This window comes from Camellia sinensis, chromosome 4 (assembly GCF_055761805.1).
Source record: "Camellia sinensis isolate YWXY chromosome 4, ASM5576180v1, whole genome shotgun sequence".
Classification (NCBI taxonomy): domain Eukaryota; kingdom Viridiplantae; phylum Streptophyta; class Magnoliopsida; order Ericales; family Theaceae; genus Camellia; species Camellia sinensis.
In genome coordinates this window covers 72,152,222-72,168,433 of record NC_138964.1, presented here as the reverse complement: position 1 = coordinate 72,168,433, position 16,212 = coordinate 72,152,222, and the positions used below count along the sequence as shown (strand labels likewise).

Genomic DNA, 16,212 nt, shown 5'->3' with positions numbered 1-16,212 from the left:
GCGACCTGCCAAAGTTTTTGATTCACACTTTCAACTTCTTTTCTATGTATTTTTATACATCAACTTATAGCCACATAATCACACAACACTTGTACTAGATGTATTCCACATAAACTAACTCTAATTAGAATGACCCTCAAGATATTCTACAGCAGGATGGTTATGCACACCACAAACAACCATTAAGATCTAGTCATTATTTGTGGCTAATTTTTTTCCCTTCAACAAAAAAAGGACATTCACATTTTTTTGTGTAGCAGTCAATCTTGCTTTTTTTTTTTTTTACTTAGGCCTGCTGTTTTTTCGAGTGTCCTTATAAGATCTACTCCTCTCACAAGCTAGGCTAAGTCTTGGCTTGCTACCGCGAATACCACCCCCATTTGATTTCTGCATGACAACAACGAATCCATTTCTTCTTCCAACTTGACATGCTCATCGAATTAACTCATCTCGACTCTTGAAATCTGAAATAAATAAATTAAACTAACCAATTATTGCACATAAAAAAGGACAAAAAAGGTACATTATTTGTAAAACAATCAAAGACTCATCTCATGAGTAACAAATTCATTACTATAATCTATTACAAGCTCTGAATCAACCTTACTGTCTCTAGTCGAAATATCACCTTGAAAACACGTGTGAATGTAATTTCAAAATTGAAAAAATAATGTTTAGTTGAACAGTCTCCGAACTAATGCTTTTGTTTAGTTCAACAGTGCCGAAACTAAAGATGATATTCGATTCAACAGTACTGACTATATGCATTAATGTTCAGAACCTATGTATTGAACGAAAGTATTATGTTCAGTACTGTATTACCGAACATAATCCTAACAGTCAACAAACTAGTACCGAACAGATCAAACAAAAGAAGATCGACTGAAAACCACCGAGAATGTTAATGTAAGACAAATAAACTTACCAATGGAACGTCGGTTTCATTAGAATTGTTGTCATCGTCCTCCATTGCTCTATACAGTGAAATAAGTGATGAAGCGTACGTTATACTTGAAGCAAAACTTTCAAGTTCAATAGGGTTGATGATGGTGATGTAGATGACACATTTAGGGTTTAAGATGATTATAAAAAATAATAGATTTAGGGTTTATGTTGGTTGATTATGAAGAGTAATAGGTTTAGGGTTTACAAACATGGAATATGTATAGTTGGAGTTGAAGGTGGAGGTGGGGGTGGGGGTGGGGGTCTAATATTATAGAGTATTAGTTCTTATTTGATAGGTGGATGCTCCATTTAATAATGTCTTTTAATGAAATTTTATTTTAGGGTATAATTGTAATAAAAATAATAATAAATTGAGAGTCCAAAGAATTTTGACAAGTGCTAACAGCCGTACTCTTTTTTCACATCATCTAAAATCTGGACACAATATGGAGCTTAGCAAGAAGGCCAAAAAACAAAAAATGGGCAACCTTTAATTTGATTTTTATTTTTATTTTTATTTTATGAACAAGAAATTCTTGGGTTTTTATTTGTGGCAGATCTGTCCTTGAATATTTATCGAATAAGCTTGAAAGGGCTTCATGAAATATTTGGATTGTGTAAAATTTGGACACTGTTTTTGTTTATTTATTCTGAATGGAATAACTGAAAGAAAACCCTTAAATGAAGCTCTGAGCAAGTTTAGGTGCTTACCTTTTAAAAAAAATTGGAGGGAGGATTCGTAACTTTAAGTAAGAATAATTCCTTCTTTTTTTTTTTTTTTTGGTGGTGAAACATCAATAAATCCCAAAATGTGACTTTGTAAACTGTTTAATTCTCTCTTTTTTTCTTATGAATTCAAAGGTCCTATTAAAGTAAAAATTACATAAAAAGGTAGTCACTTACATATTTAGGTTTAATTTTTTAGAAATAAAAGTGGGTTTATCAAAATGTAAAATTACATAATTGGGCAATTTGCACTATAGAAATTTTTGGATTTTTCCTCATTCTAGAACATCTCACATTACAAACAAAAACCTAATATTCTAACGTAATACTTCAATGTAACACACTAAAAAACTCGTTGGTGTACTTTTCCCAAACGTAACAATGTAACACTAAAAAAAAAAAAAAAAAAACTTCTTTGGTTTACCTTTCCTAAATGTAACACTCCAATGTAACACAAAAAAAAGAAAAAAAAATTCTTAGTGTACTTTTCTCAAACGTAATACTTCAATCAGTAAAATCCCCAACGTAACATTTCAATGTAACACATATACTTTTTTCAAACGTAACACTCGTAACGTAATTTGAAATTATACATTTTTTCAAAACTTACTAAGGAATAGTTGTACTCCTTTTGGAATGGTTTGAAGAATCTCATATTTTTTTTTTAGTGTTACATTAGAATGTTACGTTTAGAAAAAGTATACTAAGAAGTTTTTTTTGTTGTTACATTAGAGTTTTACGTTTGGAAAAAAATATACCAAATAGTTTTTTTTTTTTATGTGTTATACTAAAGTGTTACACTAAGGAATTTTTTTAGAGTGTAATATTGAAGTGTTACGTTTGGGAAAAAATATACTAGGGTAGAATGTTACACTAAGGAGTTTTTATGTGTTACATTAGAGTTTTATACTAAGGAGTTTTGTTAAATTATTATATTAGAGTGTTACATTAGGAAAAAATACACTAAGAAGTATTTTGTGTGTGTTACACTAAGGAATTTTTCTGTCTGTTACATTAGAGTATTACACTAAGAATTTTTTAGATTATTATATTAGAATGTTACATTTGAGAAAAATACACTAAGAAGTTTTTTTTGTATGTTACATTAGAGTGTTATATTAATGAGTATTTTTGGAGTGTTATATTGGAGTGTTACGTTTGAAAAAAAAAAAAAATACACTAATGAGTTTTTTTGAGTGTTACATTAGAGTGTTACAATACGAAATTTTTTTATGTAGTACATTAAGAAGTTTTTTTGAAGTGTTATATTAGAATGTTAAGTTTGGGAGAAGTATAGTAAGAATTTTTTATTTTTTTATTTGTGTTACATTAGGGTATTACACTAAGATTTGTTTTTTGAGTGTTACATTGGAGTATTACGTTAGAGTATTTGAGTTTGAAATTATATATTTGGTCAAAACTTATCAAGTAGTTTTTGTACTTCTTTTCAAATATTTGAAAAATCTCATATCCTTTTGATATGTTTGAAAAATTCCATATTTTAAATCATTTTTGTATTCCTCTTGAAATGTTTTCCAAATAAAAAAATTGTTATATAAAAATTCATCTGAATAAAAAAAAACAAGAAAGAACGATAAGGAACGCAATAGAAATAAACGTATAAACGTAAATCTAATTTTTAAATAATATATTAAATTTACGTTTCCAAAATTAATGGGACTAATTGGTTTATATAAAAATCCAAACGACTAAATAGATTACCATTCCTCAAGATGGGATTTATAAGTAAATTTTCCTTTTTATTTTTATTTTTTTTTTACAATTAAAAGATATGTAGAAACTGAAAAAAAAAGTGCCCTTTTATTGACTTGGTGCCTACACGGAAAATAAAAAATTCATTTGGTGGAACTCACCCCTGCTATAAAGAGTTTCGCCGGACATGTATAATATAGTATTTACCGTACATAGGAGACTTGTGCGGAAAGTGAGGGTGCCATAGCTCCAATGTAGTTCCACCTTGTATATAGTTAACTAAATCGCCATGCCTAACATAACTTGCATAGCTAATTGACTTGCTATATAACAAAGCCTGGTCTCTTTTGAGGAGGAGAAAATTATTACTCAGCAAAATAGGAGGAAATTGAGTGTATTAGGCATGTTCCTGTGTCTAAATGTCAACTTTTTAGTGATGTTGATTCAATGGTGTTAAATGTTTTTTTGCAGATTCAAGTCATTGTCTGTTGGATGTCTCACATCCAAAGAATTAGATCAAAACGCATGAAGCGAGCAAACCCTTGAGTGAGCTGAGCTGACACAAATAGCATTGCTAAATCTTGACAATGCCATTTTTTTGGGCCAAGCTTTTTGGCATGCGATTGGATAGGGTTTTTTGGATGGAGCTGTAGTTGCCATCACTGCACTAGTTGTTAAAATTGCAGTTAACAGTGGCTGTTATTGCCTTAGAGCATAATACCCTTCAAATTTACTGCACATATGGAGTAAATCCCATAAAGAATACAAGTAAAACAACAGAAGAATCTATTTGAAGAACAATGTTCTTCAATAATAGATCCTTGATGCAAATAACCCAAATAGCATTAAAATGAACTTGGACTCTACTTTTCATCTAACCCAACATGGAGTAGCCATGCCTTGGTCTCCAGAAGGGATTCTGGTCTTGAATATTTGCCGATTCTGGTCTCTGCTTATTCCCATCGAAACTGGTTTGGTCATAATCCGGGAAGAAAGGATTATTTTTGAAGCACTTGTAAGCGCGATCATCCTTCAAAGGGCTACTATGCTTTGCTTGCTTCGTTGTAAATGAATTTTCCTGAGGAGCAAAAAGATTTGGGTGACAGTTTTCATCATCATCGAATGTTGCCCATCTTTTGGAGCCGTTCTGTTTCTCCCTGGCAGCATTTCTCAAACCCTCCATTTCTCCAACATGGTCCTTGAATTCTTTTTTGACCACATTTAACACGACATCACCATAGCGATCACACCAAGACCTAATTTCAAAGAAAAAAAGGGAAAGATATCAAAGTTAAATATAGTGATCTAATTGACATCTTAGCAATGTGAATTCTGTAACAAGGTTGAATGAAAGTAAGAATGTTGGCTCACTTGGGAAAGAAATTTTTCAGGTCAGCCTTGTCAACTGGAAGCCGGGTAGAGATAGCTTCGATTTGATCATTTCTAAAAAGAATCACGTGAAACAAATAGTAAATCTATGAGAAATCATGGGATGTAAATATTGATAATAATAGAAACAAGGAATTCAAGAGGTTGGTTTAACAGAAAAACTTACGAAAACTGAAGATTCGGGTTTTTAGCATTGAGTTCTGTTTGGATTCGTGAAAGCTCCTTCTTTATTTTATCGCTTAAAACCTGCATGTTAAAGAAAAAAATTTGATATACTACTTTTGTAGAAACAAGTTACTGGTAACTACTAGTCTAGATGCAATTAGCTATGAAGAAAATGAATGCTACTACTCAAAACGTGACCTTATCAATGAAGAAAATTAGCTATGAAGAAAATGAACGCTACTACTCAAAATATAACCTTATCAATGAAGAAATCCGACGGTGAGCCATTGGAATGTAACTTCCTCTTGATTTGCTTGGTGTCCGGTCCCTCCCCAAAAGGACTATCTACAATCTTGCATGATTCCAAAAATGCCTCGCTATCTGATCTTTCACTTAGAGGCAGAGGAGCTGATTCATCTTCCGACTCATTTTTCTTCCATTTCTTGAACCCATCAAATCCCCATTGCTTCTTCCCCGATTTTGATACCTTTTCTTCACTATCATGACTATGATCACTACATTCATGTCCCTCCCTCTGAAACAGAGTCCCAAATATCTTCTTCTTTCCCCTTTCACCCCCACTTCGGTTCTCTACCTTCATGAACTCAGGTGGCAAGCTCTCTGACATGAGGACGGACCGAGTTTCACTTTCTTTCTCTCTTATATGACTATTCCAAAAAGGGTTTTCTTTAGAGAGACCTAATTCATTCTTAGAAGCGGCAGAGGATGCACTTTTTTGATCAATCAGCCCAAAATGGTCCGGACCAGGATCGATTAGGCCCTTATCTTCCTTGCTTCTTCCACTTTTGTGAGATGATGCAAAGCCAAATACAGATGTTGATCCTTTAATTTGTTTCATAGCTGAACCGTGCTTCGATTTGGTCTTTGAATTTGAGCTCTCTTTATTAAGTAGGCAATGCTCATCTTTCAAATCAATTACAGACCACTCTTCCCCTGAACTCCCTTTCGGTGCTGCAACTATCACATCTCGTGCCTCGATCTCTGCTCCTTGAACTGCTAGTCTCTGTAACAAAGGCCTCTTCGATGAATGGTACTCGTCCTCTGATATACATTTTGCATACAACAATTCCTACGACGAAGAACAATCCAAATGGTGCTTTATTTTTGCATGTTGAATTCAATTTGTGGTCCAAAATCAACTACTTTTACAAATCAAAGCTAACAAAACAGATGCGATTAATATTTTCAAAAATTAAGCCAATTATGCAGAAAAATCAAGAAAATCAATGAATCATACAAGGAAAGCAATTGGTACATACAAATTAAAGCTATTTTCACAAATCGAATCTACAAAGGCAGATATCCAATTTATATTTTGAGAAATTAAACAATTGAGCAGACCCAAAATAAAATGACGTTAAAGGACAGCTATCATGCAAGAAATCAGCTAATTTTTCAAGACTTCAGAACATTTTAGGCAGCAAATGCAAAATGGGAAAAATGAATCAGCAACAAGATGAGCTGAAAGGACCGGAGATCTAATCATACAACAAAATCAGTAGGTATTCACAACATCATTCAAATTTATGTAGTAAAATTAATTTTACTAGTTGCTAGAGCTATTTATGTAATAGAATCTACTATAAAATACACAAAATTTACCTATTAAAGAATCAACAACAAGATGAGCTCTTTAAGAAATCCAATTATTATTTTCAGCTGTTGACTCGAATTAAGGAATAAAGAAAGTACCCATTCTGAACCCACCTGCAAAAAGACCAACTTATCTTTTATAATAACGGGTTGTTCAAGATCAGCCGGCGAAGCAACGAGGGTATCGAGAAGATGAGACCGAAAGGCAGAGACCTCTGTTTCTGGCAAAATTCCTTCCTTGGAAAGACCCATCAGCTTGAGGATCTGGTGAAATGAATCTTGCTGCCATTTCAGATTATCTGATTGTTGCTTCGAAAGCCTTTGCTCCGCTGCCACAATTGCCGGTAAGCGCCGCTTCTTGAAGGAAAATGGGAGGATATTCTTGCAGATGGAGGTGATCGAGTCATGGAGGGAAGTGTAGTATGTTGGTGTGTATGATGTGTAAACCATTTTTGAACAGACCTCGATTTCTTGTAGAGAAGTTGAAGTGATCTTTGCTGGGTTGGGATTTACCGGGGCTCTGTTCTGAATTTGATTTGTGAGATTTGTAACTTTATGTTTGAATTAAATGTTTTTTTCTATGTTAGATGGAAGGTCTTATTCAGGGTTTTTGAATTTTAGATGCTCTAAAACGGTCACTTGAAACTAGCCGTTGGGGTGGTTTTTAACGTTGCTGACCGAAACGGCGACGTGTTCTCTTGGTTAATCATAATAGAGCCTTCGAGGCTTCTGGTCCATGTTATGCCAAGTGGTTGGGGGCCCTACCAGCTTTCAGGACAAACATGTTGGTCCATTGCGAAAAAAAATTATTGGTTAGTCTAGAAGTATTATGTGACGATATTTTTGGCCAATTACAAAATCTTATGCCTATTTATATTATCTAATTATCCAGCACAAAATCATGAGCCCCACCCCTTCAGCCAATCAAAGCACACTTACAATACCACGTAACTGTACCCTAAGATCAATTAATAACTTCTCCATTGCGAACATTATCATCTTAATGGTTTATTTTGTTGTCATAACCATTTGATTTTCTCATATTTGTTTTCAAGAAAATGAATAATTTATTTTTCAATTATACTAATCTTATTTTATTTTCAATATAAATATAATGAAATTATGTGATTATAAACATCAAATAAATCTAATTTATTATTTTAAATAAATTAGAGATAAACTAATGTGGCATATGGGAAATAAATAAGTCAAAAATGGATTCGACCTCAGAATCATTGAAATTTTATATTTTGATGGATTTGAAATCACCTTACAAAATTCATTATTTAAAATCATCCTAACGATTTTCTTTTTGACTATAAGGTGGTGTTTAATTGTGACGTCCCAAATTTACAAGATCCAAACCTATGAGGATATTCCTGAATTAGAAATAAAAGATAATAATAATAATCAAATGCTATCTTCCGTGTATACATAAATATCATTCAATACATGAGGTTGGTTCATCACATACATCATATATTCAACATTTACTTAGCGTGAATGTACAGTATGTAAACTAAAAAGATAAACATTCAACTACAAGAGAAATGCCAACATGCTTACATAAAATAAAAAGGGGCTTGACCGTAGGGGCGACTCTACAGGCCAAGGTGGGTGACACCATGAATTTTTTTTAATATATATATATATATATATATGCATGTAATTCAGTCCAAAACTTTATGTTGAACACCTTGAACATCTTAAATTTTTTTAAATATATATATATATGTGTGTGTAATTCAGTCCAAAACTTTACGTTGAACACCCTAACCTTCTTTTTTGAACACCCAGTCTAGTTGAACATCTACCCAGCCCACTTTCTTAAACCTCTAACCCAACCCAACCCAACACAACCTGACCCATAACCCTTTAATCAATATATATGCTTTGTGATGTGAACAAACGACATGTTTTGGAATTTTGCTTCCTTAGCCTATGCAGAGTACCTTTTTGACAAAATTATCTGATTTTTCAATTCCCAACAAGTGTACCCACTTGAACGTAAATGTTGATCAATAGTTTTATAACTTATCTCAATTTGAATTAAATGAGTTTTTTTATGTTTTATTTTTTTTATCATGCTAGTGATAAAAACAAAATATATTTATGTAAATTTTTTGTATCTACATTTTATTTTTTGAAACAATGATATCAATAGATTAGAATTTTATTTTATTTATTTATTGATGTGTGATATGAAAAGTCTAAAAAAATTAAAATTTTAAATGTCTACCCTAGAAAAAATTCATGGAGTACCACTATGAATACCCTGAAAAATTTTATGGAGCCGGCACTACTTGACCGTTACAAAAGATGGCACTCGACCTACAAAATATAAAGGCCCTAGGCCAACAATTAAAAGAGTTCTCTCTCTTACTCATGCACATACGCCATGCCATGTCAAGTTCATGGCACGTCATCAATACTTGAAAATTTATTTACAACATAGAGTGAACATACAATACAGTAGAGAATTCTTTCTATCTACCAATATGTATCTACACAAACATATGATCATGATGCTATATATATATATAGGATGCTCAAATCAATTTTCTAACAATGCTAATGTTCAGTTCTTAAATCACAACTTTATTAATGTTTGATAAGAAAACCCAATTCACAACTGATTTCCTTACAATCCGGTGAATCCTACCTAGGTACATATGTCGGTTAGTGGCCATCGCTAAGTATCACTTAATCAATCCCCATTTTGTCGGTTGCTAATTGGAAAGACAAATGGGCACCTACGTCGTGTGAGTTTCCAGTCTTTCACCGTGAACTCTGTCACCAACTTAATTTTATTTCTCTATACCTTACCTAGATTCACCACAACCATTTAGTTTAAAAACAATGATGTTTAAATCTCAATGCAACTCATTCATTTTCTCAATTTGTAATCCAAAACGTGTTCAACAACACCTTCATTCAACAATAGATTTTCAATTCATGAATTTAGCAATTCAATATTTATTAATGAGTTTTATTCATCCTATGATGATGATTCATACATCAATTCCATTCTCCACCAATGGCCAACAATCAAGTTTGTTAGATCCCTTGTTTGTCAATTCCAAGAATAAACACATTTGAGTTGTATTGTTGTTAGATTGGTTTGCCTTCAGAATCAACCTTTTTAGCCTATCTATTTTCATGGACCACTCGAGTGGTCGAGTTTATTCTCGAGCGCTGAAATGGATCATCTACTAGGAGGTTGCATTTACCACTTGAGTGTGCATTCTTGCGCTCGTGTGAAGTGACAGGTGTGAAGTTTGTTAACACCGCCTTTCAGACACATCGCTTGTCACGACCTAAACCTACCCCTAAAGGTTTAGGTCATGACCGGCCAATAATTTCAGATTACCTTCAGCCTCAATAACAAGATCATATCATAATATAAATGGGACTTAGCGGAAACAATAACAAAACATAATTAAGTCTATTGAGCAGTGCTTATATGATAACTTTATCAATAGAAGATGACATACATTATACCAAGATATATAATTTACAACCAACTTCTTGTTCAACTTCATACATGACTTGTCTTACAATATACATGATACATAAACAAAAAAAGCAAGGTGAAAGACTTCTACAAAAGGTTAACAAAACTTGGCTCCACTTGAGTTCAAGTACGCCCCATCATGGAGGCACTCCAAAACAGCTTCACATGGGTAGACTCGGAGGTTTCTCTAATCCTGATGATCCATGTGCCCACCTACATATATATAAGGGAGAGGGGTGAGCTGGAGCCCAGTAAGTAACATCAATATAAAGGATTTAATGAATAAAGTTCATGATTTCTTAAGCGTATCTTTTCAATAACCAAAAGCAATTCAAATAACAGTCATATGTTCAATCATGTCGCTATTTTGCATTAACAATAACTATTCAAATCAATATACGTGGTAACATCCAACATAGGAACAATAAACCGATGTACTAAATCCAATGGGACCATTAAGGTCAATTCGATGGGACCACAATGGGTCATTCAATAACACCACGACGGGTAATTCAATGTGGACCACTAGGGTCTAACATTAGAGATCTCTGTGTTTCAATTAATCCAATCGGCCACGGTATTTTTTTCCCCAAGCGTGGCCCTTATTAAAGGACATCATGATTACAAGTTCAAAAATGATCTTCATTCATAGAAAATAAAATAAGATTTCAAAATAACATTCTTGACTAATTCAAAATACTTTTCGAACATAGCTTTATAAAGACATTACTTACAGTGGGTTGCACTGATATTAAGCCTCGGGTGACCACTTACACAAAACACATAGTAAAGGCACACATTGAAACACGTCTTAATCAAATGTTCTATTTTAATTCAATTCTCTTTAATGTGTTTCTAATTCAGTTCCTTATTAATGATGTCTAAACAATGCCCAAGAATGCCTAAAAGAACATGAGAATGAACATATGCACTTAAAAGCATTTTCAAAAGTTGCTAAAACATGGCAGCTCACTTGAGCACTAGATTGGTCACTCAAGCGGACCCTTTGGTCTGCAAAAGTTTTGGTTGCTTGAAATGTAGGCTCAATGATTGCTTGAGCCAAGTAGCATGAAAGGTGAGTTCGCTTGAGTGGCAATTTCGTCGCTCGAGCCATGTGTAATGTGTTTGCAAAAATACTGGATGCATGCGAAGTGCGCTTGAGTGACAACTTCATCGCTCGAGTGAAGTAGTCGAATTCTGAAATTTTCAGAGCAGATTTGAAGTTCAAAAGTATGAATTTAAGTTGTATAACTTGCATGGATGGACCTAAAAACATGGAAAACTCATGGATAAACATATTTATAATCCAATTTGAAACCATGAGCATAGAAATAACATGAATTGCAAATTTCGAAACTAAATTGTTCATGCATGTATGTAATCATTTTCAAACTCTCTTCAAAATCTTCAAACATGAAGTTAAACCTTTGAAAACTTGGAAGTCTTTGATGCATGTAAAATTTAACCCTTAATTTAACAAGAACACTAGAATTCAAACTAAAAATGATTGAATGTGATGGAAGTATGCATGCATGTCCACAATCTAGTTCATGTTTACTAAATTCAAGGTGATTCTAGCATTTTCTTTTGAAATGAATGCAATGATCCTACATACTTTATGAATTCAACTTTTACATGGATTATCTATAAAAATTATGGTTGTGATTCATACCTAGAGCTTCAATTTGGAGTTTTACTCTACAAATCCTTGAATTCTTCTACTCCTCTTCACAAATTCTTCTCTTTCCTCTCTAGTTGAACTCTCTCTCTCCCTCTCTATAATTTTAGCTCAAATATGATGAAGAATATGAACTCAATAAGCTTATATCTCATATATATAGGCTAGATTAGTTTAAGCTAATTAAGTATGATTAAGGCTAATTAATCTAACTTAATTCTAATTAATCCTAATCAATTCTAATTGATTTATTCTAATTTTTTTGATCCAAATCAAATTTTAATCAAACTTACTGTAGACATCCCATTTTGACAAGCCTTAAGACTTGGGTGCTTTCTTTTGATTACATGATGATGAAAATAAGAATGTACTATTTCACAAAATTCTCAGCGAAAAGATGGAATTTAAGATTTAATCCCAACCTTCACCTATTTTGGCTAAATTGTTTTAGACCCGTTTTAGCTAAATTATGTTACATATTTGGCCCATTAAAATATATTTTATTAGTCCATTCATTTTTATTATTTTATAATTTTACATGTTTTGGTGTGTTTTTATAATATTTTGACTATCTATACATATATTAATATAATTAATGTATTTTAGATATTTTATATATTATTATATCATAAAGTTACTATTTACCCTTTGAAAATTAACTCTCACTCCCACCGTTTATTTATTTTTTTGTTTTCTTTTGTTTTAGATATGCTTTGGCCAAATTATATTACATATTTGGTTTGCTAAAATATATTTTATTAGTTCATTTATTTTGTTATTTTATAATTTTACATGTTTTTGTATATTTTTATATTTTTTTGGGTATTTGTACATATATTTATGTAAATAAAATAATACTTTTCATATATTATTATATTATAAAGTGCATAGTGTTTTCATCGTGCACCTTTTGAAAATCATCCCACCGTTTGAAAATTTCTACTTTGCACAGTGGTGCACAGTGTTTTTACTGCGCACCATTTGAAAAACTTCTCCCATCGACTGAATTTTTGTTTGTTTTTTCCCTCATCTCTTTTGCCTATAAAAGAGGGACAGGGGGAGATCAAAAGAACAAAAAAAAAGAAAAAAGAGGGCTGGGAGATTTATTTTCCGAGAGGAGAAAAAGAATAAAAAAAACAAAATCAAAAAAGAGAAGAAAAAAATTGGGAGCAGATTAGAAAGAGAAAGAAAAATTAAGGGAGAAAAATAAGAAACGAAAGGGAAGAAGAGGGAGAGAAAAGAAAAATTGATTTTTCAAGTGGGAAAAAGAAGTCTTAAATATTTTATTCTAAACCAAATCTTCTTTTCAATTCTCTTTATTGACTTTTTACCCATACACCAAAATACCATTAAAGTTGAAATTTCGAATTTTGAATTGAGAATAGAGAACACATTCCATAACCTTGAGGGTGATTAGAAAAAGTTTGGAAATCAGAAAATTCATCATTTCCTCGAAAGGTGAATTTTTGGGAACTTTCTTTTAATTTAAAATGTGATATAATTTTTTTAAATACGTCATTTATTGCTTTTCATTACTGTTTTATCGCTTTAAAGGGAGGCCACACCATCCATATATTTGTTGTAATTTACTATAAATAAATTGTTGTAATTAACTACTTTAAATGGTTGGTCAAAACCACCTAATTTGTTAAAAATGTGACCCCGCTCGATAAATAGTGACCGGCGGTGAATAGTAACCCCGGCGATGAATAGTACCCCTAATAATGAATAGTAGCCACAAATGAAAAATACTCAATAAAATGAAGAATGATCAAGGAGGGTGAATAGTACTGTTGGTGGTGAATAGTACCGCCGGAAGAATAGTGCTCTCACCCAATGTGTTTTCTCGGACAAAATTTAGCAGTCTCCCGGTGTCGAGCAGAACAGTTTTCGATAGTTTTCGAGGCCCCCTGAAGCTTCAATTTCTGTTTTGTTTTGTTTTGTTTGTTTTTTTTTTAAAATTTAAGTAGAGAGATTTGTGAGGATATTTTGTTGTAATATTTTTATTCCTTTCCTTCCTTATTCAGATTTGTAACATTCAAAGTTGTAATAATTCCCCGTCCGCTTCTTCCTATCTCGTTCTTTTACTCACTTTCCATATCTGTACATAACATCATATTTTATGTTTTAATCATATCCATGTTTGCATCCATATTTCATGCCTTAAGATTCGGCTAAATTTACATTTGTAGGTTTAATCAATTCCTATGTGATTTTGTGCGCTACCTCATGTCTTGAGATGATTCACATGTCATGTTTCAATGGCTGAATCTCTAGTCGCATTTGTGTGTATTGCATTAGGATTTGTATATAAGATCATGTATATTTTTCTAATTTTGTTTTGTAGTTGTTCGCGAGACGCCATTAAATATGTGAGTTTTTATGCTTTAATATCTAGCTTTTGTATGTTTTTCTTATTATGTCTACCATCTTACCATATGACTATTTGCTTAATTGATATAACTCTATGATTGCTGGTGGATGAATGTTGTGTCACTCAATTTGGAACGGTATTGATTTTTCATATTTGTGGGCTCAATTTAATTGTGAGCTATACAAATATCAAAAACTCTTTCAAAATGCATAAAATCAAATCGTTCCAAAATAAATGACACGGTTTTATACTTGATTGCTTCACATAGTAATTTTAGCATTTATTAAATAACTGGAATATGAACATATAAAGCAAATAAAGTTCATATCATGGCCTAGTAGAGGCCGATCTTTTGATCGGGTGAGCGGGGGTGATCAATTAATGACCTCCCCCCTTCATAACTAAGGTTCCGAGCCAAGCATCGTTGGTGTAACAACCTTGACCTCTGATTCACGTTAATCCATGATTAAGTATGCCTAATTAGTAATTAAGGAGAAATTCTGAATTTAAAATGCATGTGTGTATTGCATTGTTGTGTTTATATTTGTTAGGCGTAGGAAGATCTGTTCACGTTTTAGTTTCGGTTTGCGAATTGAAAGCCTTATCGGCTTCCGAATCAGAAATTGACTTGATTTATGTGCTAATTAGGATTTATAGAATTTTATGGTAGGTTTAATTAAAATTCAGTTTGGAACGATTAAATTAGATTAAAATAATGCCATTTGATTAGTTTGGATTAATTATTACTTAAGGCACCATTTTGAGCCCACTCACTTCTTTTCTTGACTTCACCATATTAGGAGTTCACCCAAGAGAGAGAGCCAAATGTGAGATAGAGAGAGGGAGAAGAGAGAGTTGAACTCAACAAGGAAATTTCTTGAAGGTAGAGGAAATGAAAGAGAGTTTGGAAGATTAAGCTACCACACTTGAGAATCAAAGACTTAAGGTAGGCATTCACCCTCTTAACTATGAAATTGAATTGCTAGTACAAGAATTCTAGTGAATTAAATGAACTCATGTAAGGTTTAAGCTAAGAATTGGTGAATTGAAGCTCAATACATACATGCATGTGTAATTCATGGCATTTGAGGTTGTCTTTCTAAAGAATCCTTGCATGCATGTCATAATCCAAGCTTTGTTTTAGAAATTCTTCATGTTCCATGTCATATTATCATAGCTGATCATGTTTTTGGGTTGAACATTGCATTTGGTCATGTTTTGGAAGACTTGAGTTCAAAGAATTGCATACAAGTCATGTACATGAATTAATTTCAAGTTTCAAGTTGAATGTTGCACAATTGGCATACTTTTGGGCTATGATTTCTTGTTGTGATTCTTTAAACATGTTGTTTTATGAGTCTTTAAGTGTTTTCCAAAGTTTTGGGCCCAAAAAATTGAGTTTGATGCATTTGGGGTTGAATATGAGCTTGGTGATCAAATCTGGAATATCCAGAAATTTGATCCACGCTCAAGCGGGGAACTTTACGCTCGAGCGTGCACTCTAAGTACATGCACCTCCGCTCGAGCGTCGAAGTTTATGCTCGAGCGTGAAATGCATATACCTAGAAGTTCTTATGTTTTGCAGTCTGCTCAAGCAAGGGAATCTACACTCGAGTGAGGGTCTGAGTCTCACGCTCGAGTGGGGGTCGAGCTTCCGTCGAGCGTGAAAAACATACATCCAGTACTTTTTCAAGAGTTTATAGTCCGCTCGAGCGGGGAAGGTCACGCTCAAGCGGAGCTTCATTGTCTGCATGTCTGCTCGAGCGGGGAAATCCACGCTCGAGCGTGGACCTTATTTTCAGCAAGTTTCAAGAAATGTTTTCCAATGCATCCTTGCATCCTCATTCCATCCTAGGCATTCCTAGGCCATATTTAAGATTCCATAATGAGGATTAAAGGTTAGAAACACACTAAGGGCCAACGAAGTAAGTTACGTACAATTAGAACGTGTGTTTCAAGTGTGTGTTTGTTATGTGTTATGTTGGTCAGGTGCCGCGTACCGTTTGACCAATCTATTCCGTCTATCTATCTCAAGGCCAACTGTGAGTAATAATGTAGTAAAGCTATGTTCAACTCTATTTATTTTCTATGTGA

The 16,212-nt window shown here is 33.1% G+C and overlaps 1 protein-coding gene across 1 annotated transcript; it reads right to left on the bottom strand.

Annotated features, from left to right (window-relative positions):
• Positions 1-4,064: 4,064 nt before the first annotated feature.
• On the bottom strand, positions 4,065-7,189 carry LOC114270598 (uncharacterized). Its single transcript, XM_028212122.2, has 5 exons — positions 6,667-7,189; positions 5,195-6,028; positions 4,940-5,019; positions 4,756-4,827; positions 4,065-4,640 (listed from the first exon to the last, which is right to left on the bottom strand). Exons 1-5 carry the CDS (start codon positions 7,000-7,002, stop codon positions 4,259-4,261), a joined length of 1,704 nt encoding a protein of 567 aa, XP_028067923.2. The 5' UTR covers positions 7,003-7,189; the 3' UTR covers positions 4,065-4,258.
• Between the last annotated feature and the right edge of the window lie 9,023 nt (positions 7,190-16,212).

Coding starts and splice junctions, on each gene's coding strand:
- LOC114270598 (XM_028212122.2), bottom strand. CDS start 7,002: ATGGTTTACACATCATACACACCAACATACTACACTTCCCTCCATGAC. Junction 6,029..6,666: donor ATAAGTTGGTCTTTTTGCAG/GTGGGTTCAGAA, acceptor TCTTCGTCGTAG/GAATTGTTGTATGCAAAATG. Junction 4,641..4,755: donor CTGAAAAATTTCTTTCCCAA/GTGAGCCAACAT, acceptor CTTTGAAATTAG/GTCTTGGTGTGATCGCTATG.